The 26,694-nt window shown below is 46.1% G+C and overlaps 1 protein-coding gene across 1 annotated transcript in view; it reads left to right on the top strand.

The window, feature by feature from the left end:
• Positions 1 to 26,694, top strand: part of LOC131903476 (SH3 and multiple ankyrin repeat domains protein 2-like) — a 398,315-nt gene that overhangs the window by 37,574 nt on the left and 334,047 nt on the right. The window contains exons 5-6 of the mRNA XM_059254102.1: positions 12,145 to 12,296; positions 13,464 to 13,631. Of these exons, the coding sequence (XP_059110085.1) occupies positions 12,145 to 12,296; positions 13,464 to 13,631 (320 nt within the window). The remainder of the gene's footprint in view (positions 1 to 12,144; positions 12,297 to 13,463; positions 13,632 to 26,694) is intronic.

The following is a 26,694-nucleotide window of genomic DNA, read 5'->3' as shown; positions in this document are numbered from 1 at the left end:
ACAGCTTTGGCTTAGGGAGAGTTTCTGCAGATCCGTTGCTCACGTCTGATAGCAGTGTGGCTTATTTTGCCACCATTGAACTCATGTCCACATGGGAGTGTTACAAAGCCCATGCATCATTCTGATTTCCTCAGTTTCCCCAATGTTTTCTTCCTGTCTGGGGACTTGAGAGGGCCCGTGCCATCTTTACTTGTCATGTCTGTGTAGGCTGTGTGGCTTTGATGGTTGCTTGGGCTTGTTCTGGTGAGGAGCTCAACAGCTCCCAGAACTGGCCTGGTATTTATTCACATGCCACTCCGTGCACATTTGCTGAGTGTTTTCTTCCCTGCTGTGGACCCAGATCTTGTAAACACGAGCAAGTGTGGGGCTGGGGAGGAAGATGAAGGAGGTGAAGCATCCCTCGAACCTTCTACTGTCTGCCTGCCTGATGTCTGGGGCGCTAACCTAGACCTCCTAGCATGGCCCTGTCTGCAGCCTTTCTTCCCTGAGAGTCACCTGCTGAGCCCATCCCATACGGTGCCTTTCGGAAGGGGCTCAGTTGGCACAGTCCACTGTTAAGGAGTGGGGAGTTATGTCCTGCCTCCTGAAGGGCACAGTGGGGACTCGTGTCCGTCTGTGAAATTGTCCCTCCTGCTGCCGTTTATTGGCTATTCCATCTCTATGTGGGTTATACTTTATGCAGGTGTCCCTCCATATCTATGAGGGATGGGCTGTGGGATCCCTCGGGTCTGAGCTCCAGGGATGCTTAAGTCACACGGAACTCGTGCACATCCTCTGGCAGCCTGTGTTATCTCTAGATTGTTTATAAAACCTGATTCATGGACACTGTGAAAATCACTTACACTGTGTTATTTCTTGGTTATATTTTATTGTTGTTATTTTCAATCTGTGCATTGCATTAACTTTCCCTGCAAAGACGTGAATGAACCTCTGTTTACTCTGGATAGAACAGAACAAAGAAACATCTCCAAGGCCAGCCCGGGCCAATGATTTAGTCAGGCTGAGCTACAGGAGCACAGTGAGGGGTCACTCATGGGAGCCTAGGTGAGGGGTCACTCATGGGAGCCTGGCTGAGGGGTCACTCACGGGAGCCTTGGTGAAGGGTTACTTATAGGAGTGTGGGTGACCCTGAAACAGCTGCATTACTGCAAAGTCCTACCCCCAAATGTGTAATATCCATAGATGGAGGCTCCTTCATTAACGTTTAGTTTGTACCCCACTCCCCAGCACAGTGGTTCTCAACCTTCCCAGTGCTACAACTCTTTAATACAGTCCCTCATGTTGTGGTGATCCCCCCCCCCATAAAATTATCCTTGTTACTACTTCATAACTAATTTTGCTACTATTATGAACCATAATATAAATATCTGTGTTTTCCAATGGTCTTAGGTGACCCCTGTGAAAGGGGTCTTGACCCACGGGTTGAGAACCCCTGCTCTAGCACCTTGGAAGAGACCACATGTAGCTGGGTAGAATTACATACACCAGGGAGGGAAGGCCAGGTGGGAACAGCTGGATCTTACATCTGGGTCTCATGACTCTCCCTTCCCCCTCATCCTATAAGAGAATGCCCACCAGCCTGACTTTAGGGGTCTCTTGTGGACATCAGCTGCTCGGATAAAGAAGTGACAGCTGGTATGGAGAGGAAAGTGTTTCCTGACACTGGGGTTAGTTGAATTCACAGGTGAGCAGCTGGCTGACGCTGTGGCCTCTGAACTCAAGCTGAAAAGCAATTCCCTGTACATTTTACATTTAGAGTAGTTCAGGTCAACCCATGCGCCCCACATCCAGTCACCATATCTGTGATATCTTATCATTCCTTGATGTGTTAAATTTCCCATCCTGGGACCCCTGAGCCTCCTAAATCAGTGTTTCAAGAATCCTGCTGGTGGCCGCCCAGTCCTTCAGAGGAGGACTGGTTTTCACTTACCATAGTTGTCGCCTGACACTGGAGCAGTCACCCCTCCAGATGCGTGATTTCTGAAACACCTTTCATGGAACACACACACACACACACACACACACACACACACACACAGGCACCCTCCAGCTGCCGCTTAGTGCCCTGCACTCCACCCAGCAGCTGCCCTGAGCCCTCACATCTACATCTTGCCCTCCTTGGTGTAATATATTCCTGCAGCCAGGATGGAGCTCTCAGCTGGTCTGCCAGGGTCCTGCCTCTCTCCTTTCCGCCTGGTACCTCTTGAGATACATCCTGGTTATTTCCTGGCTACAACACTCTCAGAATATTTCTAGGGTGATGGTGTATATATATTACTTTAAGGTCAAGTGGCTCAGGTTTGGGGTGCCAGCCCTCTGCTTGGGTTTACTTGCCGTAGTTCTAAAGTGTTTTAAAAATCAAGGAAATTTCACCACATGAAAAATGAGGGATATTTTCAAGACATTGTGCTGCAAACACCTGAGTGGGCCCACCCAGCTTCCACGTAACCTGAGGCTCACTGTTTTGGCTGGACTGGCTGGCCGGTAAGCCTGGGGACCCGCCTGTCTCTGCTGGGGTCACAGGCATGCACACCTGCACTCAGCTTTTATTTGGGTGCTGGGGATTCAAGCTCAGGTTCTCATGTTTGTGTAGCAAGTACTCTTCCCACTGAGCAACCTCCCCTGCCCTGAGATGGAAACTCAACCATGGTGGTTCTCAACCTGTGGGTTGTGACCCCTTCTGGGGTTGCATATCAGATATCCTGCATCTTAGATATTTACATTACTGTTCATAACAGTAGCAGGATTGCAGTCATGAAGTAGCCATGGCATAATTTTATGGTTGGTGGTCACCACGACATGAGGAGCTGTGTTAAAGAGTCAAAGCGTTAGGAAGGTTGAGGACCACTACTTGTCGGGCCTGGCGACAGTCAACTGGGTAGCTGGGTAGAGGCGTGCGGATTGAAGAGACAATGAAGAAGACAGAAAAGAGTCGAGAGGTCTGCCAGTCAATGCCAGACAGCCCCAAGTTTATTTCACAGCCAGCTTAGGTACAGTCTTGAAGGACAGAGGTAGAACAATGCACAGCACAGGCATTCAACCACTATCTATCCTGCCTTGCGTCAAGGAGCAGGCAGTTTCATTTTCTATCTCAATGTACCTATGACTGGCATCAGCAGCCCACATCTAGCTAGATAGTGTGTTCCTTCTTGTGGGCTAATCAGGACTTTCTCACAGTCCTTCAAGGAGGCTCTGTGAGCTAATCAGGACTTTCTTACAGCCCTTCAAGGAGACTCTGTGGGCTAATCAGAACTTTCTCACAGCCTTGGAGCAAACAAGCTTGAACTCTATTGACTCAGAATAGACTTCAGATTCAAACTGGGAAATCGAGTCAGTTGTGGGTTCCCACAATTCCTCCTTTTTTATTGATTTAGAGACCCCACTGAGTCTCTCAGATGACTGTGCCTTTCTTAGGTGTTTCCTTACCACACTCCAATCTTACCCGTCATGGGAGCATGGATACCATCATTAACGTCCTGTCTTAGGTTGAAAGGAGGCAAAGAAAACTTACTCATCTTTGGCTACCAGCCTCTGGTGTTAAGTCATAGGAATGTGCGTAGTTATACTGTGTGGAGTTCCGAGCCCAGTCTCCATAATGAGTTCAAAATCAGCTTGAAAATCATAGGCAAACAGATTATGCCTACTAAGACACATGCTCCAATAGCTACAACACTACTTAAGAGTGAAATAAATGATGACCATAATGGGATAGCCTGTTTAAATTGTTCTAAAATATCTTCTGCTGTTTTAGCTGCATCAAAATCCAATTTAGCCTTTTTCATTTCTATAATCTCTTGATGTAATTTAGCCAAATCTAAGGATTCATTAGAATCATGCCAAATTCCTTTAATATGTGCCTTAACTCTTCCCCATCCAAGAGCACTTTCATTGTACACAGAAGATGTAACACAATTCATAATTAGCATGACATTTCAAATGTACTCTAGTTTTCAGGTTTGGAGCTCATCTCCCAGAAACTGTACCACATCATACAAAGCATTCAGTTTATCTTCCATTTTCACATCTATATCTTCTTAAATCTCTAATATCATAGAAACATTCATAGACAATTGATTAACAAACCCTGTTGTCTGGATAGATTGGGACAAAGGCATTGAAGCAACAGTAACAGTAGCAAGCGTAGTAACAAGAGCTGCAGTTCCTGTTATAACTAATCCAGCAACACGTTTCTGTCTGCTTAAAGATTTCTTAATTTCTTCAGTCACTTGCAGCCCTTTATCATCAAACCGATCACTTATATATACTGGCAATATAACAAAAGAAAGTTATTTTTAACACTATTACACAAATGTGATTATCCATTTGGTAAATACAATTGGTAAAAATGCAATTAAGACTTGATACATTAAACACAGAACTATTCATAGAAATATTTGCTTCACCAACTAAAAGAACATAGAGCATTTTCACACAAGTTAAAATAGTTCCTTTCAAGGGACAAATAGGTTTCAAGCAACTGGAATGTCCTGCCACTGTTCCCATCATAGCAGCAAGTTTCTAAACACAAGTTTTTGGAGATCCAGTACTGGAATACCAAATTCCAGCTGACAGTCCTTTGTCCCAAGATTCTACTGTAGGCACTGTATAAGAGTCACTATAATTGTCCTGATTTCCAGACCAATCAAGACTATATTGTTGTGTCCATGTGATGTTATACTTTAAAGGAATAATGCCAGTACATCGTCTCCATAACAAAGTTCTGTTAGACCCTCTCAGTTCTTTTGTGAATGGAGGAAATCATTGAGGGAGTGAAATATTACTTATCCAATCATCTTGAGGAAGCAATCCAAGACATCCCTCCAAAGTAATATATTTTGCAAAACATACAGGAATCCCTTTACCAATATCCAATATAAGAAAATTGTGAGCAATCAGGAACTCTTGGGTGGCAGGTGGATCTAAAGGCCTAAAGGTATCTTGCAACCACAATTTCTTTTCCTTCCCAAGTTGCAGGATGTAAAATTGATGTATCAGGAACATAGGCCCAATAGGTTTCATTCACTCTGGCATCTCTGGATGGTCATCAGCAACATCAGGATCAGCATCTCTCTGCTCCATACACCACAACAATCTTTCAGGCAACCAACGAGTTTCATTTTCATTCTGTGAGAAAACATAAACATGCTCTCATCCCTATACTAAACAGGGTTGGGGTCCTTCCATAAGTCAGTACAAGGATCTTTATGTTTAACTTGAGAAAATTTTTTGGTGGTGCCTTCATGCCAAAATTGATCAGCTGCAGATTTTCCAGCAGCATCCACATTTAAAAAATTTTAAACAAGATTTAAAGCATTATGTGATGACTTGGGGTATAACTCCCCCTTCTTTAATTTTTGAAGATGTATTTTGAGGCTGCTGTGAGCTCTCTCACAGCACCTTGTCCTTGAGGATTATAAGGAATGCCTGTTTTATGTTCAATTTGTCATTGAAAACAAAATTGATAAAAGGCTTTACTAACATATCCAGTTCCATTATCAGTTTTAATAACTTTTGGTACCCCCATATAGGAGAAATATTTCAGGCAATGAGCAATTACATGCTTAGTAGCTCATCAGTTTGAGCAGCAGCCATTAAAAATCCTGAATAAGTATCAGTTGTCACATGCATATATTTCATTTTTTTTATAAGTGACATCCATTTGCCATAAATAATTAGGAAGAAGACTTCAAGGATTTACTCCAAAGTGAGGTACAGTCAAACATTGAGGACATGTAGCACATTTCTTAATGATCTGGTGAGCAGTTTCTCTTGTTAAACCAAATTGTTTTCTTAAGCTTTTACTATTCTGATGATGTGAAGCATGTGATCACTGAGCAAGCTCAACTTGAGACAAAGTGATTAACTGAATAACTTTATCAGCTAAAGCATTACCTTCAGCCAATGGACCAGGAAAATTTGAATGTGCTCTAATATGTACCATAAAATATGGCAATTTTCTTAAGTGAATGGTATCCTGAATTTGTTGAAATAACATTCTTAATTGCTCATTAATAGTTTTAATAAAAGAAAGTTTCTATAACTTGAAGAGCTTTATAAATATTGACTATCTGTATATAAATTAAATAAATTATCTTTTTTAAGAACTTGAAAAACCAACAGCTCAACTCAACAACTTAAGCTGAATCAGGAGTAGTTTGAACTACATATCCTTCACCATTAATCACCATTAATAAGCTGCTTTCCCAATAGAAGAACCATCAGAAAAAACCAAAGCAGCATCTTTCACTGGAGTATGTATTAATACTTTAGGAAAAGTAAAAGAATGCATCTTAGCAAACTGTAATAGTTAATCAGCAGGATAATGCTTACCAATTTGACCCAAAACCTGAGCAAAAGCAATTGCCCAAGAACCATTATTTTGAAATAGTCAATCAGTTTGTTGTTTAGTAAATGGAACATTTATTACATTTGGTTCCTTTCCAAAGTATCTTCTAGAATCAAGCCTATTCTGTTTTCCTGTGATTCCTACTTCTTGTGGCCATCACCTGGCAAAATTCCTAAGATACATAACCCTCAGCTGTTTCCCATGATCACTTCAACTCTTTAAGACCATTATCATCTGGGAGATTCTTAAATTTCAAAGTTTACCTGTCAGAGCAAGGTGCATTCTTGTGTATAAAAGCATTATAATATTTTATAAAATGAACATTGTTTTTAAATTCTATCTTATATTAACCTTATTTTTATAACATGAATTATTATATAGAAATCTATCCCAATCCAAAATATTTGAGGCTTGTTGCCCCCTTAGTCTAAAAGGAGATACAATGAACAGATTCTTTAACCCTATTTAAAGACTGTTGCCAGCCACGTGGCTGCCCACTCATGATGAAGTCACCAGCCAAGATGGAGGAAGACCATGTGATTGCTGTTTAAAATTAAACAATAGTTACATACACACATACACACAGTTGGATCCAACTTTCATTCATACCCATAAGTCACATACATGTCCACATAATACACACACACACACACACACACACACACACACACACACACACACACATCCATTTTTAACATAAACATTTTTCAATGAAAAATCATCAGCTATTTTTAAAATGAAGAAAACCAGAATTAACATATTATGGTTAAATCCCACTTATATCTTACAGTTTTCCTTCACATTCAGCATAGTTCACATCCCCTCTGACCTACAACTTAGCATTTACCTTCAGGTCAGGCCCTTCCCTATGTTTGCTCTTCTGGTTCAGCCTGACATAGACAAATTCCTTTTTTCCCTTTCCTATCATTATTCCAATCTTACACTTTCTCTTGCTTTTCAGACAACATACAAATTTCTACCAAAGTTCTTTTTCTTGTGGTTTCTTCCCAGCAGTTTAGAACATTGCATAGGTATAACATTTCAAACAAGAATAGAAATATATAGATATATGCATATGTCATAACAAAAAACTTATTTTTGCATTCATATATTAAAAACCTGTATCAATGTGAAACATTTCAGATTAGCAGAAGTTTTTCTTAATCAATAATAATTTGTAATCAATTCTCTTAAATGATGACAAGTATTTGTGACACAATGAACTCAAATCACCAGAATCCATGTATTGTTTCTTTTTCCGTGGAGGCAAAAGCATAATTTTTTCCAAAACATCAGAGTATGCAGGCTGGTAATTCAACATTTTTTCTCAAGCAGTATCAGGACAGAGAAGGGTTATAGTGGGTTAAAGTTGGAAGTTGCTGACCAGCAGAAGAGACCTTGAGGTTATCACAGTGAAGAACTTGGCTTAGAAAGGGAAGGAGGTACAGAGTGTGTCCTTGGCTGCCAGTGTTCCTGAAAAAAAATTTGTTAACTTTTCTGACTATAGTAATTAACAATTAACATCAGATTCTCTTTTCGACGTTTGTTCAGCTTGCCAATAGTAGGAACGAACTCCCTGCCACTTCATCTGCACTGCAGGACTGATAGTAAGGGAACTTATGGAGGGAGGCAGCCCTTGCCATGCCTCTCTCTCCTTCTCTTCCAGGAAAACGAGAAAGATTAGTAGACAGACACAAGTAACACTGACAGACATAAGTACTGGTACATCAGCACTGAGACAATGGCCTCACTCGCTGTTAACGAGTCCCATCTAACAGATGACTTCTCTTGCAGTACATAAGCCACACCTGACAGGAGCTACCTGCTTATCTCAGTTCAGTCGGGGGACCCAGTCCCCTCAAACACATGGAACAGAACAGTAACATAGTAACAGTCAGAACACAGACCAAGACAAAGAGTGCTCACATTTATATTTACCAGCTGCAGTGAACAGATCTGAAAGTGAGACATTGGGCTAACGGTTTGCGGTCACGAACCGCTTAATCTCTCCAGATGAACCAGTCATAGTCAGGAATGGAGGTGGGGGAGAATCTTGAGGTGTGAGAGAATCTTTATTATAACACTTATCAGCCTCTTCCTCTAATTCTGCCATATTGCCAAAAATCTAACTGGTCATTGTCATCAAATAACTTTGTAAAAGCATCCGCATAAAGCCGTCTCTCTGACAGAGTAGAATGTTTAGTTTCAGTTTTTACTGCATTCAGGAAAAACTTTATGCCTTTCAGGATGGAGGTCTAAGTTGTCCTGAATGAGTGTCTAGAGACTGAAAATATCTGTTGTAAGTTTTTCTGGACAATGCTTATCATAACACTGCTATATCTTAACTCCAACACATTCTATAATTTCTAAAAATTTATACAACTGCTTACATCCTACTTTAGTACATCTAGCCTTTAAAATATCTTTAAGTAAATTTACAAACAGCTGTTTTCTATTTCCTTGGCCCATACTTATTTTTACACTTACTCATGAATTCTTTACTGCGCGTCTGCTTTTTTATTTACACTTATTACTTTTACTCTCGAGTTAACTCACCACAGCTTCCACTTTTATTGAGTGCACTCCTTTTTCTTCTGTGGTGTCCATCACGGACTCCTCCGTACCCACCCCACGTTGGGCGCCACTTGTTGGGCCTGCCGACAGTCAGCTGGGTAGCTGGGTTATTGGTGAAATTATTAAGGCCACTCCACGTAGTTAAAAGGGAGATTTATTTAGTGACATAACTTACAAATGAAGGGATAGGTAGGTTGCAGGGTCTGGGAAAGACACAGTGCAGTCTGGCGGTGTTCTCTGGAGAACTCTGTTCAGTCTACCTCCAGTGTCCAGGGTCCAGGAATCAAGCGAAGATGGTGCATCTGGATCTCAGGTCTTCCAGGTCCTCTCTTGTAGGTGTGACAGTTACTGAAGCCTCAATGGGGGTTGGAACTTCCAGATCAAGGTTGGAATGGCTACTCACTACATCTCCCCCTTTTGTCTAAATAAGAAAGTTCTAACCTAATACCAGACTATATACAAAGGAATGGTTATCAAATATTGTCCAGGAATAATGAGGGATAATGACCTAGATAAGATGGAACTACAACCAATGTGAACAATATCAAGCAAGAAACACATACTAAAATTCAGAGAAGTCTAGAGCGTAGGTAAATGGCATGTTACAAAGATCATTCCAAAAGGTGTCCTATCCTAAAGAACCTGAATCTAGTATGTGATATGATCTAAGATCTAAGATATATATACTAAGTTGTAACTATAACTGCTAGTCTTCAATCCCATCAAAGACCTGAGAAGGAATATAATGGTACCTGAGAAATGGTAGATGGATGTAAACAACTTTCAGGAATCTTGCAAGAGTAGACTGAGACAGCTGGCAGCCTGGACAGTCACCTAATGTTTCTTAGCGTTGTTGGTGCATTCAAATTGGCTACAGGCCTAGAGTATCTGACAGACCATTTTCAGAAGCAGGAATTCTGAAAGACCATCTTACCCTGTCTTGACAGAGTACAGTGGTCACTTTTCTTGTGTCCCGCTTGTCCAGAAAGGACAGCATTTGTACTGTCAACAGTTGAGGCAAGGGCAGTTCTTTGCCCAGTAGGCCATTTTGTGCCAAGAAGAAGACAAACTTCCAAATGAAAATGTCTTAGAAACCCAACATTCTCTCGGGATCAAATTGGTGCTGCCAGGAGCAATTGTGTCTCACATCAACAGAATTCTAAGTTATTTAAATACTGTATTTTCTAGGTCTATGAAGTGTTTGAAGATTACCTGTCCATCTGACCTATGTATCTATAAATCTGGATAACCTAACTAGCATAACTATAGAGATGACAAGCATAGGTGACTATAAATCTATGTCTTATCTACTGAAATAACCTAAGGACTAACGCTTCATGTAAACAAGGTAAACAGTCTATAAGCAAATGTATGGTAAAGGATGATGACTTCAAAATTGTGAAAATACACAAGATATTCATAACAGAGGTAGGAATGTATAGTGCGATATGTAATATGACAATAATCTTAAATATATATCAATATACAGAATATCCTAAACAGAAGTAGAACATACATACAGTATGACAGATGTAAATTTACATTTGTATCAATATACAAATATTTCAAATAAGAGTAGAAATATATATACATTATAACAAATATAGTTCTGTATTTGTATCAATATGCAAATTATCTTAAACAGGAATATAAAAATAGTTTACATTTGTATCAACATATAAGAATCTATGACAGTGCAAATTACAGTGCAAATTATCTAAGGCTACTATTTTACTAAATTTGTTTACTAGTATATACAATAATCTACCATAATATCTTATACCTATCCCAATTTCGCTGGTCTGGGGCTAAACTTGCCACGGAACTGAGAACAGATTAGCTCCTTTTCAGGAGAGGAAGGGTTTTTCCTGGTTTTACGGAAATCTGCAGGCGGTAGGTAACCTGCAGCTTCAAGCGCACGCCAGCCAGGGAGGAAGCTGAGGGCGGGAGCCACCCAGGCCTTTGGAATTTGCCCCACGTTGGGCACCAGATATTGGTGAAATTATTAAGGCCACTCCACGTAGTTAAAAGGGAGATTTATTTAGTGGCGTAACTTACAAATGAAGGAATAGGTAGGTTGCACGGTCTGGGAAAGACGCAGTACAGTCCGGCAGTGTTCTCTGGAGAACTCTGTTCAGTCTACCTCCAGCGTCCAGGGTCCAGGAATCAAGCGAAGATGGTGCATCTGGATCTCAGGTCTTCCAGGTCCTCTCTTGGCCCTGCCTTGTAGGCATGACAGTTACTGAAGCCTCAATGGGGGTTGGAACTTCCAGAAAAAGATTGGAATGGCTACCCACTACACTGGGTAGAGGCTTGCAGATTGAAGAGACAATGAAGAAGACAGAAAAGAGTCGAGAGGTCTGCCAGTCAATGCCAGACAGCCCCAAGTTTATTTCACAGTCAGCTTAGGTACAGTCTTGAAGGACAGAGGTAGAACAATGCACAGCACAGGCATTCAACCACTATCTATCCTGCCTTGCGTCAAGGAGCAGGCAGTTTCATTTTCTATCTCAATGTACCTATGGCTGGCATCAGCAGCCCACATCTAGCTAGATAGTGTGTTCCTTCTTGTGGGCTAATCAGGACTTTCTCACAGTCCTTTAAGGAGGCTCTGTGAGCTAATCAGAACTTTCTCACAGCCTTGGAGCAAACAAGCTTGAACTCTATTGACTCAGAATAGACTTCAGATTCAAACTGGGAAACTGAGTCAGTTGTGGACTCCCACAACTACTCTAGAGTGTTGTCACCCTGGATCACAGTAACTTGTATGTTGTCCTGGTGCTCTATGGTCACCTAAATGTCACACCCAGAGGACTCCAGTCCTTATCTATGTGGGAACCTCGCAGCCTAGTTCCTTATAGCCACAAAGGGTTCATGTGTGTTATGAATCAAAAGGAGAAAGGGTATTGGCCTAGCCAGTTGCTCTTATGAGGGACATGTCAAGATGGTGCTCAGGCTTCTGTCCTCAGTGAGCATGGCAGGGCTCTCCAGGATCCATGGCACCAAGGCCTGCACTATGGAAACCCTGCTGCTACTGTTTTGAATTGCACATGACCCCATGTGTCTCTGTCATTGTCATGGGGTTGTCTGAGTCGTCCTGACTGTGTGGACTCTCAGGGGCCGGAGGCTCACAGGAACTGCTCAGTCTCAGGTACTCTAGTGTGGCTGAGCACACGGTGGGGCTTGAGTATTTGTTCTAATGCCTTCGTGTTTGGTTCCGTCAGAGACGCCCCTGACCCTGGCTGCCCAGCTCAGTGACTCTATGGAGGTCATCAAAGCTCTCAGAAATGGGGGTGCACATCTGGACTTCCGTGCCAGGGATGGCATGACCGCCCTTCACAAGGCTGCCCGGACGAGGAACCAGGTTGCCCTGAAGGTGGGTCCTTCATCTGGTCCCCTTAGCTGTCCTCACAATGGCTTCCTCCCCAGGGAACCATGAATCCTGCCCCCACTGGGTCTCAGAAGGGCAGCTGAGTGTCAGGCTCTCCTGCTCCCTCTGTGGTATAGATGTTTCTAGGACTCCGTGCTGTATGCCACCTTGTCCCCTCTACTCCACAGAAAGGCTCGTGTTTCCAACAAATGAGTTGGTGCTAAACCTTGTTGCTGTCCCTCAGAGGAGGCCTCAGATCCATTAGTATGGACAGCCCCGATGCCCCCTGCATTGCATCTCTGGGAGCCAGGCAACTGTGCCCACTCGTATCTTCTCCTGAACTTCCACGTGGCACACGTCTATACCCATCTTCCTCATAACTGCCTCCCCACCTGCTTTTCTCATGCCTACCTTTCCAGGCCCATCTCCCTTCATGCCCATCTCCTCAGGTCCATCTTCCCTCTCTTCCCCACACCCGTCTTCCCAATACCACTTTTCACCACGGCCAGGCAGCATTCACCTCATCTTCCTTTCTTCCTTAGTTCCACATCTTCCTCCCCCCCACGTCTTTGCTCCTAGCCCTGTCTGGCAGTGTGTGCAGCACTGTCCAGAGAGAATGTGCCTCCCAGCCTGCTTTCCATCCGAGCCCGATGAGGAGGCCAGACCCTCTGGCTGCAGGTTGGTCTGAGATGGGGTCTTTCTTCTCATTTCTGCCCTCCCCACTTTACCTCCGCCGTACCTTCCTACTGACTTCTGGGAAGACCACATCTTTCCTGACCCTACTCCAGAGGCTCACTACCCCTTGACTCACTGCGATCCCGCTGTCCTGTATGTTACTTCAGATGCTGCGACTCTCTTTAGCAAGTGCAGCCTTGATGGCTGTCCACAGCTGTCTTCCGGGACACAGGGTTCTAGGCACCGGCAGGAACCTGGCGAGGAGCCGCAGTTGCCGACTGTCTCTCCTCTGGGTGCCGGCCATTCCTGCATCCCTGAACATCACCTGTCACTTCCAGTTGGCAGTTAGGACTCTCCAGTTTTGTGTGTGTCAGGGGGAGCATCAGGTGTCCAGGCACGACCCAGCTTGGCCTGTGGAAGAGCTGTGTCTTCAATCCTGATGCGTCTTCAATTCCTTCCATGTCGGAGACCAGTGACAACTTTCCATTCTTTCCCTAGACCCTGCTGGAGCTGGGCGCCTCCCCGGATTACAAGGACAGCTATGGGCTCACGCCGCTGTATCACACAGCCATTGTGGGGGGTGACCCTTACTGCTGTGAGCTCCTTCTCCATGAGCATGCCTCCGTGTGCTGCAAGGACGAGAATGGCTGGCACGAGATCCACCAGGTATGGCTGTGCCTCTGCTCGCTACACCCACTGCTGAGCTCTCCCTGTGATGCCAGACCCAGACCACACCCACCACTGAGCTCTCCCTGTGATGTCAGACCCAGACCACACCCACTGCTGAGCTCTCCCTGTGATGCCAGACCCAGACCACACCCACTGCTGAGCTCTCCCTGTGATGCCAGACCCAGACCACACCCACTGCTGAGCTCTCCCTGTGATGCCAGACCCAGACCACACCCACCACTGAGCTCTCCCTGTGATGCCAGACCCAGACCACACCCACCACTGAGCTCTCCCTGTGATGCCAGACCCAGACCACAGAGTGACCGAGCATCAGGCCCCTTCTGGTATCTTAGATGATATACCCAAGGTCCTAAAAAGTTTATGTTAGTCATCAGCATTTATATACTGACACATTTATCTAGAGATGGCTGTTTCCCACTTTGCAGGAGAAACAAGGTGATCATGTAAGGCTGCTGTGTCTACAGCACGTCACCTAGAGTCAGGGAGGAATTGAGGGTGTGCATCCCTCCCCATGGTCGATGAGCTCTCCAGGCCTTGACATCCTAGGAACATGGCAAAGAAAGTACCAGGTGACCCAGGACGAGGCCTGATTTCCTTGCACAAAGCATGAGGTTTTCAGACTTTGCTTTGTAACCATGAAGCTGGGCGGTGTGATACCTATGACCTTATAACCATGAGGCCAGGAGGTGTGACACCCAGTACCCTAGCAAGAAACAAAATCGACCTGATAGTTCTAGAAGGGCAGCCTCTCATGAGCCAGGTGCAGGAAGAAAGGGTCCGAGTTCAAGGCTGCGGCCTGGACACAAGCCATTAACGGCCCCCAGACAGGGAAGCCTGTATTTCTGGGAATGATGGAGCTGTCTGGTTGGAGCTATGCCAACATGGCTGCACCCAGAAGGCTATTGGAAGGAATGTTGAGTCATCCAAAGCTAGCGTTTATAGACTGGAAGTCAAGGCCTTTGATCTGGTTGGAGGAGGGGTCTGGGTGGGTGGGTAGGCAGGAAGGCCAGGGGAGAGAGCCTGAGATAGTCTCTTATTGGCGTCGATATGGCGATTGTCTATCATGGTTCTAAGTTCCTCCATCAGTCTCTCAATACCTGTGCCACCTTCCACACATACCCCTCCTAGAAGGAGGGGTTGCATGCCCACCGAGGGCTGTGGACTGTAACCAAGAGCGAAGCAGGCCCTGCAGGACCTGCCCTCATCTGGCCTGCCTCTTATAGAGTCAGTTCTGGATTGTGGAGCCCCACAGCCTGGAGAAGGCCCCATGCCTGCATGGAGTGAATGGGACTCTTGGGTACTGCTGCTGGAACCCCAAGCCTACCCTGGGTGGGGACCCCAGAGCAGAAAATACAATGACCATCTTGTCCGTGTCCTGATGTGGGGCTGACTGCCACTCCCGTGCTTGCTGTATGAAGGACAAACTTTCTCTGTGACAGACTGCTGGGATGTGGTACCAGGTGCTGACCCGAATCACTCTAGGTGCTGTTCTGACATTGTTCTCTAAGACAGGATGGAGTTAAACCAGTAGCCTTTAGGGAAAGAGGTGACCCTCCACATGAGCTGGAGACTGTTCACTCAGCAGAGGCTCTTTGTGGGAAGCCTGAGGTACACAGAAAAGCCCCAGCTCTACCCCAGATGCCTTTCAGGCTCCCGCTGCAGCACCAGCCCCCCACCAAGCCTCTGCCCTCCCTGCAGACCTCACCCTGGCCGCTCCATCACTATGGAAACCAGCTCTTTAAAACATGATTTCAGGTATTTAAATTTTCTCTCTGGGCCTCCATATATACATCTCTAAGTACAGTTATCTCTCAGGATCCTCAGGGGTCCCATCCCAGGACTTCCAAAATGCCCCAAACCCTTCTGTGACACAGTGTGGCATTTACGTGTAGCACACACATCGACCCAAGCATGTTCAGTCATCTCAAGGTGACTCGTTATTTTCCACTTTGTTTTTGCTTGTATTTCTGAGACAAGGTCTCAGTCCCGTGGCCTAGGGTATCCTGGAACTCAATGCACAGTCCAAGATAGCCTTGAACTTTAGGCAATCCTCCTAGACAGCTTCCCAGGGCTAGGATTACAGGCATGATTTATAGTAACCTGGATGGTGTGAGTTCTCTGAGAACAGTGGCTGTACCATGTTTAAGGACAAGAAGAAAAGGAAGTCCATGTGTGTTTGGTACAGATGCTAATTTTCCCCAACTATTTCTATTCATGTCTGTAGAATCCATGGGTGACAGAGCTCATGGACACGGGGAACAGGCTATGTACATACATGTGTACCCTAGCAGCTCTGTCTCTTTAGAGAACCCTAACTTTTACAGCCCCGAGAAGTAGTGTAGGCTCTTGTCTACCTGCTTCTCTCTTTCCTTTCAATTCTTCCTGCTTCTTCTTGATCACCTGGGCTGGGGTGATGGGCAGCCTTCAGCAACTGCTCAGTCCTGGCTCTCTTGAGCTCTTCCGCGGCAGTGTTGGGCAGGGTTGATGGTAGCTTCCCTCTCAGCTGTCCCCTTGGACTGGCCCCTACCCATGCACATACGTGTTTGTATCTGCAGTACTGCAGAAGCTTCGTGGGGCTCCCGGCCTGTGCTCCCTCACCATCTCCACAGCACTGCCTGGGGAGTCTACTGCCCCTCCAGTGCCTGCCCACCGATTGTTCACACAGCCAGGAATGTTACTGACAGAGCATCTGTGACATCTGTCACCCACTCAGTGTCCTGATACCAGGATGCAGTGGTGGACAGACTCTCTGATACACGAGGGAAGCTAGACAGGGAACAGACTTAAAAATCACATAACTAAGGGAATGTACACACACTCACACTCACACGCATGTATGTGGACAGGTAGGGAGCAGGTATGGGTGCTCTGTGTCCCCAGGTGATAGTACTTCCTGGCCTCCAAGAGTGACCAGCAGGCACTTGTGTCCTGGAGCAGGGGATGGGTGACTGTAGCATCTCCGCCCAGCACACTTGGAGCTTCTTCATACGTCTCCCTCTCCCTGCTCCCCCCACCCCTTGTCTAGCCTTCTTGACCCTCCCTCCACCAGGTCAGCCCCTCTTCATAGTCCAATGACATCACACTTCCATGTCTGGCCTTTCCATCTAAACCGTGGGACTCTGGTCCTTATCTTGGACAGCCCTTGGCTGTGGGACCCAGGCTCTCGCTGGTTTCTGGGGCCCCACAGATGCCAAGTTCCATCCTGGGTCTGGATTGAGAGCTTTTTCATTTTATTGCCATCCAGACCCTTCAGTACCTCTGCCCCCCAGACCATGGTGCTCTGGAGACCTTGGAAGACTAACCCTCTTGAATCCTGAATCCTGAATCCTACTGCCTTTTTTCAGCTCAGCTTCAGGGCTTGGACTGCCCTCTAGTGGTCAGTTTTAGACTAGTCTGGGAAAGCTCTGTTCTGCTAAAGAACCAGGGTCTTTTCAGCTTGGCTCTTTTTTTTTTTTGTCTCTTAGCTGCAGGCTGCTGTGTCTGTTAAACAGGCTGGCAACTGACTGACCCTGCACAGACCTGGCAGGAGTAGGAGACAGAGCCAACACCTCCTAGGTTATGCTTCTAGCCACAATTCACACTTACCCAACCAAATACTGCCCTGCTCAGCTTCTTTATGTATCCTCAAGGCAACTCCAGCAGAGTGCTTCCTGTCCCTGTCAACATGTGAGTTAGCAGGCCCAGAGAGGGTAGGTAACTTGGCTAAGGTCACAGAGCGAGCAGTTGGCTGAACAAAGTGCATTCCTGCCTTGTCTTAGTCCACTGGCTTCTTCTTCATCTCACCTACAGACCTCTCAAGCAGAAACCATTCTTAATACAACAGTATTTGGGGAGGAAGAAAATGCACTGGGTGGGTGCGTTTTGTCGGGATCTACCTGAACTAGTTCTGGCCCTCTTGGAGAAGCCCCAGAGGCCCAGGATTCTGGGCTCAGGACTTAAAGTTGGTTCCTCTTTGGGTAGCACCACCGTCCATTGTAGCATCATGGTGTGTAGACATCTTTTTTCACCTGCTGGCCCCTGGAGCCACTTCCTAGTAGCATACATGGCAGGTGCCTGGCCAGCTCCCTGGCGTGTCTCAGAGATGTCTCTTGGTTGTCTGTTCTTAAGCCAGGTGCCTCGTGCCTGAGGCTGGAGCTCTTGTTTGAATTCACATCTGCAAACTCATATCTTTTTAAAGAATTATTTTTATTTATTATATGTGTGTATGTGTGTGGGCATGTGCTTGCTTGTGAGTGTAGACACCCATGGAAGCCAGAAGAGGGCAACAGATCCAGTTACAGGCAATTGTGAGCCACCCAACATGAGTACCAGGAACTGAACTTGGGCCCTCTGCAAGAGCAGGAAGCATTCTTGATTTTGTTTAAATAGTTATTTTTATTTTATGCATATAAGTGTTTCACTGCATGCATGTGTGCCATGTGTGTGCAGTGCCCTTAGAGGCCAGAAGAGGGCGTTGGGTCCTCTGGAACTGGGGTTACAGATGGCTGTGAGATGACATGTCAGTGCTGGGAACTGAACCCCGGGTCCTTTGGAAGAATAGGAAGCATTTTTAACTGCTGAGCCACCTTTCCAGCCCCAAACATGTATCTTTAAATTTTGTTGTTTAAATGCCCTTAATTCTTTTCCTTGTTCCCAAATAAATACATGTTCAATATGGACACCTGGGAAAGTACACATACAAACACCACACACACACCATACACACACACACACACACACACACACACACACACACACACACACACACACACTAAAGAAACCAAACCAAATGCATTCCTACCATTCATGGGTGTCAGCTGGGACCTGGGAGTTTTCAGTTCTTTTTTCTCCCCCTCCGCCAACACTCATACAACCACAGTGCAGCCTGCAGTGTGCTGGGTCCAAACCAGACAAGATCCTCAGGGAGAAGACAGCTACCTGGCCAACAGGCTAGCTCATAAAGGCTCTCACTGACTCCCACTTACTCCCATACTCCGTGAGCCTGTCTGCATCAGCAGTAGGGGGTCTTCTCCTCATACTGTCCATGGAGTGAGTTTTGCCCAGTGTGGGCAGCCTGGGATGGAAACTCCCTCATACTTCCTAGGAGGCCTGGACAAGGGCTTTGTCTCCTCAGACAATTCACAGAGCTCTTGAGACAGCTACATGCAAGAGCATTCATGAGACACTTTCTACAGTGCCTGGATGCAGTCAGTGCTCTTACCCATACATGATGTCCTCTCCACATGGTCGTCATCTTGCCGTGTCCTATGCTATGACCTCACATGGCTTTCCTCTGTGTGTCTGTGTCTTGGCCAACTCTCCCCCCTTTTAGATTTATGTATTATATTTTATGTGTATGAGTGTTTTGCCTGCATACATGTGAATGTATATATGTATGTATGTGTGTGTGCATCATGTGCATGCAGTGCCTGTGGAGGCCATAAGAGGGTGTTAGTGCTAGGTCCCCTGGAACTAGAGTTACAGATGGTTGTGAGCCACTATGTTGGTGCTGAAAATTGAACCCTGGTCCTGTGGAGGAGCAGCCAATGCTCTTAATCACTGAGGCATCTAGCCCCATTGAGCAGTCTTCTTTGAAGATCCCGGGTTGTGGCATAGGGCCCACGCTGGTGGCCTCATTCTCCCCTATACCTTCCTTAGAGACCCATCTCCAAATAGTGACACTGTAACATCCTGGTTAGGACTCTGCTGGTGTTCAGCCCCTGCTCCTCTATCAGTGGGGAGATTTACCATAAGTGTCCAGCAGGTGGCAGTGCTGTGCTCAGAGGAAGGCTCACTGTTTTCTAATTCATACCAAACCTAATGGTTGGCAAGTGGCAGGATGGGCTGCTGGGCACAGCTGGGGTGAACCCAGTGCTCTGAGGGGCCCTTATTCTAAATACTCATACCCAGTCCTCTCTAGGGGTGTCTGAAGCAGTAGATTTGGGTGAGTCCCCAAGAACACATTTTTCTGAAAGTCGGGAAGTGGGAAGACAGGAGAGTCTGAGGCAGTATTATATCCTGACTTTGGTTTGCTCTCTGACCTCCATCCCCCTTGGAAGCTGCGTCCAGTAGACCTGCACAGGACAGTCTGGCTTCTCGCCTTTGGTAACATCTGTTTCTCTGCATCAAGGAAATACCTCCCTTGTTTTAGAACTGACTACATGGTGTTTGTAAACTTAGGTATGCACACAGCCACAGGCAGCTGCCCCCAGGCGGGCTTCACTCCAGACCACATTGGATTCTCACCGGATGTCTCAGCAATGTCCTTGGTGGCCAGAGGGTACATCCTGAATCTGCCCTGGACCCTTTTATGTGTGAGAACCTGCTGTTGGGTCTGGGGTCACTCAATTATGGGGGACAAACCACCAAAGTCTATTAAACCAGAAGCAGACTTTATTCCAAAAAACCTAAAGAATGGAAATAAGCACAAAAGCTTATCAGCCAGTTGAGACCACAGCCAGCTTTCGGGATTCTGAGGCTGTGGCAGTTGGATGGGGGGCTATGAACCTCTTTTTAGAGTAAAGGGTAAGCATTAGGCATGGACAAAGAAATTTTTACAATTTTGAAGTTACGCTTTTAGAGACAAATTGTTTTAGATTTTTGCACTTTTCCATTAACAAGGTTTTAGGGGGTTTTAGCTAAACACTATTTGTATATCCCTGCAGCCCTCCCTGACTCAGTTAATTGATGTTTGCCCAAACCTGCAGCTTCTCCTGACACAGCTGGGTTCCCATGGCGGCGGGTGGGGGGTAAGAAACAATGCGAGGCAGGTTGTCACACAGAACTCATTAAAAGTTAACTTTGGTTTCGGTAGTGCCTGGTAGGGGGTTATCGAAGAATAGCTAACTCCAGGGCTACGAAGGGCAATCTTGAGTCAAAGAAAACTGACATTCGGTTGTGGACAGAGCTGCCCATCGTAAAAACGGAAGGGCCCAGTTAAAGGTTAATCCCCTTTTTGCTGGTCAAGCTGATGGCTGTCAGTTTTCATTCCTTAAGTTTATTCCTGTATTCCTATCTTATTCCTGTATCCCTATCTTATTCCTGTATTCCTGTCTTATTCCTGTATTCCTATCTTATTCTTGTATTCCTATCTTATTCCTATATCCTTGTCTTATTCCTATATCCCTGTCTTATTCCTGTATCTCTGTCTTATTCCTGTATCCCTGTCTTTTTCCTATATTCCTATCTTATTCCTGTATCCCTGTCTTATTCCTGTATTCCTATCTTATTCCTGTATCCCTGTCTTATTCCTGTATTCCTGGGCCCTACACTGTGTCCTCTGGTCTGGGGCAGCTGTTTTCTAGATTGCCTTTCTGTCTGTGGTCCTCTGCCATGTCCTGAGAACCCCCAGGTGTGCATTTAGCAGAATTGTCACCAAGCTGCTGCCACTGTGCTCTTGGCATTGTGTCCTGTGAGGTGGCCTGTGGTGACCACTTGCCATGACTAGTGGCACTCTGGTGAGTACCAGGCATCTTACACTGCTACTCCTTCCCTGTTGTAATGAACTCGTCTTTGGGGTGACCCCTGAGACCACCAGTCCAGGCTCACCTGCAGCTTTGGCTTCCACATTGCTTGTCAATATTGATTATTGCCCTCGCCTATGGAGACTCTCCTTCATTTTGTCTCTAGCTGTGTTCACATCAGACGGGAAAGCTACGTTTGCTCACTTTTTTTATTTATAGCGAAGTAGACTTACAGGTTTGTCTTTTCTGGCAGACATTATTGGATAACGCCTGGTGTTAGTATCTGTCTAGACCTGCGAGTGCCCATTTGGAATGGATCTGAATGTTGTTTAGCTGTTTTCACTGTCACTGTGACTAGACGCCTGAGAGAAGCAGTTTCAGGAAGGTTATCTGGATCACAGTTTGAGGACACGCACAGTCCATCACGGGGGGGCGGGGGGGGGGGGTCCGGGGGGGGCAGCTGGTCACATTGCAGCCACTATGGGGAAATAGAGAGATGAGCAGAACTCAGCTCACGTTCTTTTTTTGATTCAGTCCAGGCTCCCAAGCCCTGGGATGGTGCCCCCCACATTTACGCCTCAATGAACCTAATGTAGAAACTCCCTCACAGACATGCCCAGAGGATTGTTTCCATGGTGGTAATAAATACCAACAAGTCTAGCCGGGCAGTGGTGGCACACGCCTTTAATCCCAGCACTCGGGAGGCAGAGGCAGGTGGATCTCTGTGAGTTCGAGGCTAGCTTGGGCTACAGAGTAAGTTCCAGGAAAGGCGCAAAGCTACACAGAGAAACCCTGTCTCAAATAACAAAAACCAAAATAAATAAATAAATAGATAGATAGATAAATAAATAAATAAATAAATAAATAAATAAATAAATAAATAAATAAATACCAACAGTCAATATACACTGTGACAGGCATGTTCATATCCTTCTTTTCTGACACACAATTATCTCAGGTTGTTGTGTGATGGTTTTCTTAGGGAGACACGTCACAAACACCTATTCACTCTGACTGATAGGGACAGTGACAGATCAAAATAAGGAGACCACTGAAGTCTAACCTAGTGAATCAGTAGTTTATTGGAGTTCCGAGAGATTAGTCACAGGAGCAGGGATGACTCAAAGGCAGCTATGTCACCAAAGCTCACCCAAACCTGGGCAATGGCTCATGAAAGCTGGAACCCTGGAGCTCCCTCCCTGCACAGCTTGTAAGCAGCTTGACAGGTCAGAGAGTCTCTTCCAGGCAACTCTGCTGGTTTAAGAGCATCTCAGCAGTCCTGACTGGCTTATATGACTTTAGAGAGGGAGGGGCCTTGTGCATCTGGTCAGTTTCAGGGACATCCTGAGAATTATGAGTGGTTTACTTCCTCCCTTTAATGAACCTCCCTTTAGAATCTTCTGAGTCTTAAGGAGCTTCACCTCCAGTAGTGGAATGTCTCAATTCAGGAAATTGCCACACAACACAGCCTCCTCCTCTCCTTTTCCTGCTTCAGACCATTTCTCCAAGACCTCACCTCTCTCTAGTGTAGTATGGCTCCTGGGTTACTGCTGATAACACATCTTCCTTAGCCAGAGTTAGAGGTGCATGCATATTTGTGCATGCATTTTCTCTCTCTCTCTCTCTCTCTCTCTCTCTCTCTCTCTCTCTCTCTCTCTCTCTCTCTCTCTCACTCACTCACTCTAGGACCCTAAGGATGCCACAATCTATGATGCTTAAATGTTCTACCAAATATTGACAAGATATAGTCAGGTATAGAGATTCATGACTGCAATCCTAACATCTAGGAGACTGAGGCCAGGGGTTGACTTTGAATTCCAAGTCAGCCTGGGCTGCAGAGTAAGACCTTGTCTGTCTTATTTACTTTTCTATTGCTATGACAAAATACCACGACTATGGCAACTTATAAAAGAAAGCATGGGCTTACCATTTCAGAGAGTAAGAGTCCATGAATGAAGAGTGAAGGTATGGCAGCAGGAACAGCTGAGAGCTCACATCTGGATCTATAAGCAGATGAGGGTCCGGGGAGGGATTGGGAATGTCATGAGTCTTTTGAAAACTCAAAGCCTGCCTGCAGTGACATACCTCCACCAACAAGGCCACACCTCCCAATCCTTCCCAAACACTTCCACCAACTGGGGGCCAAGTGTTCAAACATACAAGCCCGTGGGATGGGGGTGCATTCTCATTCAAATCACCACATTGTCTCAAAATAATATAAAGACATTTGCACCCCCTTCCCGAAACTCTGGATCACCCCTGTCATTTGTGACCCTATACCATGGACATGCTGTACAAATAGTTGTTCTGGTCTTTTGTTTGGGGAACAATGACAAGAAATAGAAGTCTGTGCATGTTCAGTACCAATGTGTTTTTTATCTGTGGCTCATGGTCTCCACAGCTTCAGAGGGCCAGCTGCCCCCACTTCCCTCTTTATTTCTCTGTATGTCAAGAACTGTGCTTTCATCCAGGCATGATGGCTTACATCTCTAATCCCAGCACTTGGAAAGCAGAGGCAAGAGAGTCACCACAAGTATAATGAGTTCCAGGCCAGCTAGTGCTACATAGTGAGATCAATCCAAATCAATCAAAAGAGAATTGGGGGTTTATGCTAATACCCCATACCACAGTCTGGGGAGATGGCTCAAGAGTTAAGAGCACTGGCTGCTCTTCCAGAGGACCTGGGTTCAATTCCTGGCCTCCACATGGTGGCTCACAACTGTCTATAACTCCAGTCCCAGGAGATCAGATGCCCTCTGCTGGCTTTCTTCAGTACTGCATGCATGTGGTGCACAGACATGAAGACACTCATACATATAAAGTTAATTAATTAATCCCTATACCAAGTCAGCACCACAAGGCTCTGGCTTTTCTTGGAGTTGTATTTTAGCTTGTCTCTTCAGCACAGAAAAACCAGCCCGAGTTCCTTACCTGTGCACCTGTTTGCTAAACTCTGGCTGCAGATGGTCTGCTCAACCATCCAGTATCTGTTTCCTGAGCCCTCCCTACCCACATTCCTGCATCTCCACCAGTCAGCTCTACCATAGCAACCAGGAATTATGAAGGGAAGAGGCCAGCAAAGGTGACTCTTTAACGAAGTGCCTGGCAGAATGATCATCCTGTGGTTATGGGTATCTGTACTTTTTTTTTTTTTTTTTTTTTGGTGTGTGTGTGTGTGTGTGTTCATTCCTGCATCTCCGACTTTATTTGTTTCTAAACAATTAGCATGCAAATGGAAGAAACACATGAAGGGGGCCCTTGAGGGCACTCTCCCCAGACTGCCCATACTCAGTGCCTCTGTTTCTTCTCTCAGTGTCCATCATATTATGACCCTTGGTGGAAGAAAAAATGGTGACAGGATTCTGAGGATGCAACTTCAAACCTCCTGAATTCAAATTACCTGGGGGAGGGGGTAATGAGTCTGGATTAATTGCTCAGTGAGCCTGTAGTAACCGAGTCCTCTTTACTGACTAGAGAGCAATTAAATTAAGCTGCTACAAAATGCTGTCTCCGCAAAGCCTTCGAGGAGAGCTGATTAGCCAAATTGTGTCTTCAGTTTAAGGAGCAAAATTCCCAGCTCAAACTGGTTGAAGCAAGCAGGGGGGACAAAAAATAGGCCTCATTTAATGTCTCTGAAAAACCCCAGGGGCAGTGTGAGGGTGGTGTAGCTCAGAGGAGTCCCAGCAGGGTCCTGTGGATTATGCCATGGGCCTCCCTGGCTCCTGGTCCCTCCCTCAGGTTCTTGTGTCTCTTCTCTTCCCTGCTTCCCTTGGAGTTCTAGCTGCAGCAGCTGTAAGTGCGAGCTGCAGCAGCTGTAAGTGCTAGCTGCAGCAGCTGTAAGTGCTAGCTGCAGCAGCTGTAAGTGAGTGCTAGCTGCAGCAGCTGTAAGTAAGTGTTAGCTGCAGCAGCTGTAAGTAAGTGCTAGCTGCAGCAGCTGTAAGTGAGTGCTAGCTGCAGCAGCTGTAAGTGAGTGCTAGCTGCAGCAGCTGTAAGTGAGTGCTAGCTGCAGCAGCTGTAAGTAAATGCTAGCTGCAGCAGCTGTGAGTGCGAGCTGCAGCAGCTGTAAGTAAGTGCTAGCTGCAGCAGCTGTGAGTAAGTGCTAGCTGCAGCAGCTGTAAGTGAGTGCTAGCTGCAGCAGCTGTGAGTGTTAGCTCTAGCAGCTGTAAGTGAGTGCTAGCTGCAGCAGCTGTAAGTGAGTGCTAGCTGCAGCAGCTGTAAGTAAATGCTAGCTGCAGCAGCTGTAAGTAAGTGCTAGCTGCAGCAGCTGTAAGTAAGTGTTAGCTGCAGCAGCTGTAAGTAAGTGTTAGCTGCAGCAGCTGTAAGTGAGTGCTAGCTGCAGCAGCTGTAAGTGAGTGCTAGCTGCAGCAGCTGTAAGTAAATGCTAGCTGCAGCAGCTGTGAGTGCTAGCTGCAGCAGCTGTAAGTGAGTGCTAGCTGCAGCAGCTGTAAGTGCTAGCTGCAGCAGCTGTGAGTGCTAGCTGCAGCAGCTGTGAGTGAGTGTTAGCTCCAGCAGCTGTAAGTGAGTGCTAGCTGCAGCAGCTGTAAGTGAGTGCTAGCTGCAGCAGCTGTAAGTAAATGCTAGCTGCAGCAGCTGTAAGTGAGTGCTAGCTGGAGCAGATGTAAGTAAGTGTTAGCTCCAGCAGCTGTAAGTGCTAGCTGCAGCAGCTGTAAGTGAGTGCTAGCTGCAGCAGCTGTAAGTGAGTGCTAGCTGCAGCAGCTGTAAGTGAGTGCTAGCTGCAGCAGCTGTAAGTGAGTGCTAGCTGCAGCAGCTGTAAGTGAGTGCGAGCTCCAGCAGCTGTAAAGAACGTTACTTTTCCAGAAGTCCTGACAGCTGTCCCGGCCTCCTGAGTCTGCTTGGGCTTGGAGGATCCTCCTTGAGCCTTACCTGCCGAGATGGAGAAGCCAGCTGCGTAGCCATGGCCTGTCCTTATGCAGGATCGGGTGCACCTGGCCATCTGAACCAACAAGAGCTGGGCAGGCAATCCCAGAGATGAGGCAGGTGCTTGAGTGAAGTGGGGCCACCAGGCAGGCAGGCAGAGCGTCAGTATCTCCTGTCGGATCCATCTAGCAATAGAGAGAGTGTCACAGGGGACATGGCACTATAGATGGATGTTTTTCGAGTGCTTTTAACAACCGCTGTCTACTTCTCCCTGTCCTCTTTGCAGAGTGGTTGCTTTCATTGACATTGCTGAGGTAAAGTGGGCTCTGTACACTGATCAGAGAGACATAGTCTATTGATCCAGGGCCAATGTCATCACCCACAATGGCTTTGTCCTTGGTGTGGCAGACCTTCCTCCCCCTGCGAGGTCACTGCCTGGCAGAGGTGTCCAGTCACCTGTGCAGGGACCTCCCTGCCCCTTTGAACTGGGATGGGGTGCTGTACCTATTTTCGGGGCTCAGTGTCATGTGATCTTTGATGTCCTTGTCCTCTGTGACTCATACAAACCCGTGAGAGGGACACTAGTCCCACTTAATGACAAGGACATCCATAAGCTTGAAGGTGAAGGCCAAGCTAATGGAAGGTCTGGGACCCAGTCCAAATGTGTTTGGCCTCATCGCCACCTGGGCTATAATTACCATGTCAGCCCCTAGAAGGAC

The sequence above is a fragment of the Peromyscus eremicus genome, chromosome 1 (assembly GCF_949786415.1).
Source record: "Peromyscus eremicus chromosome 1, PerEre_H2_v1, whole genome shotgun sequence".
Classification (NCBI taxonomy): domain Eukaryota; kingdom Metazoa; phylum Chordata; class Mammalia; order Rodentia; family Cricetidae; genus Peromyscus; species Peromyscus eremicus.
Note: the sequence above shows the minus strand (reverse complement) of the source record. Positions and strands in the feature narration are given on the sequence as shown.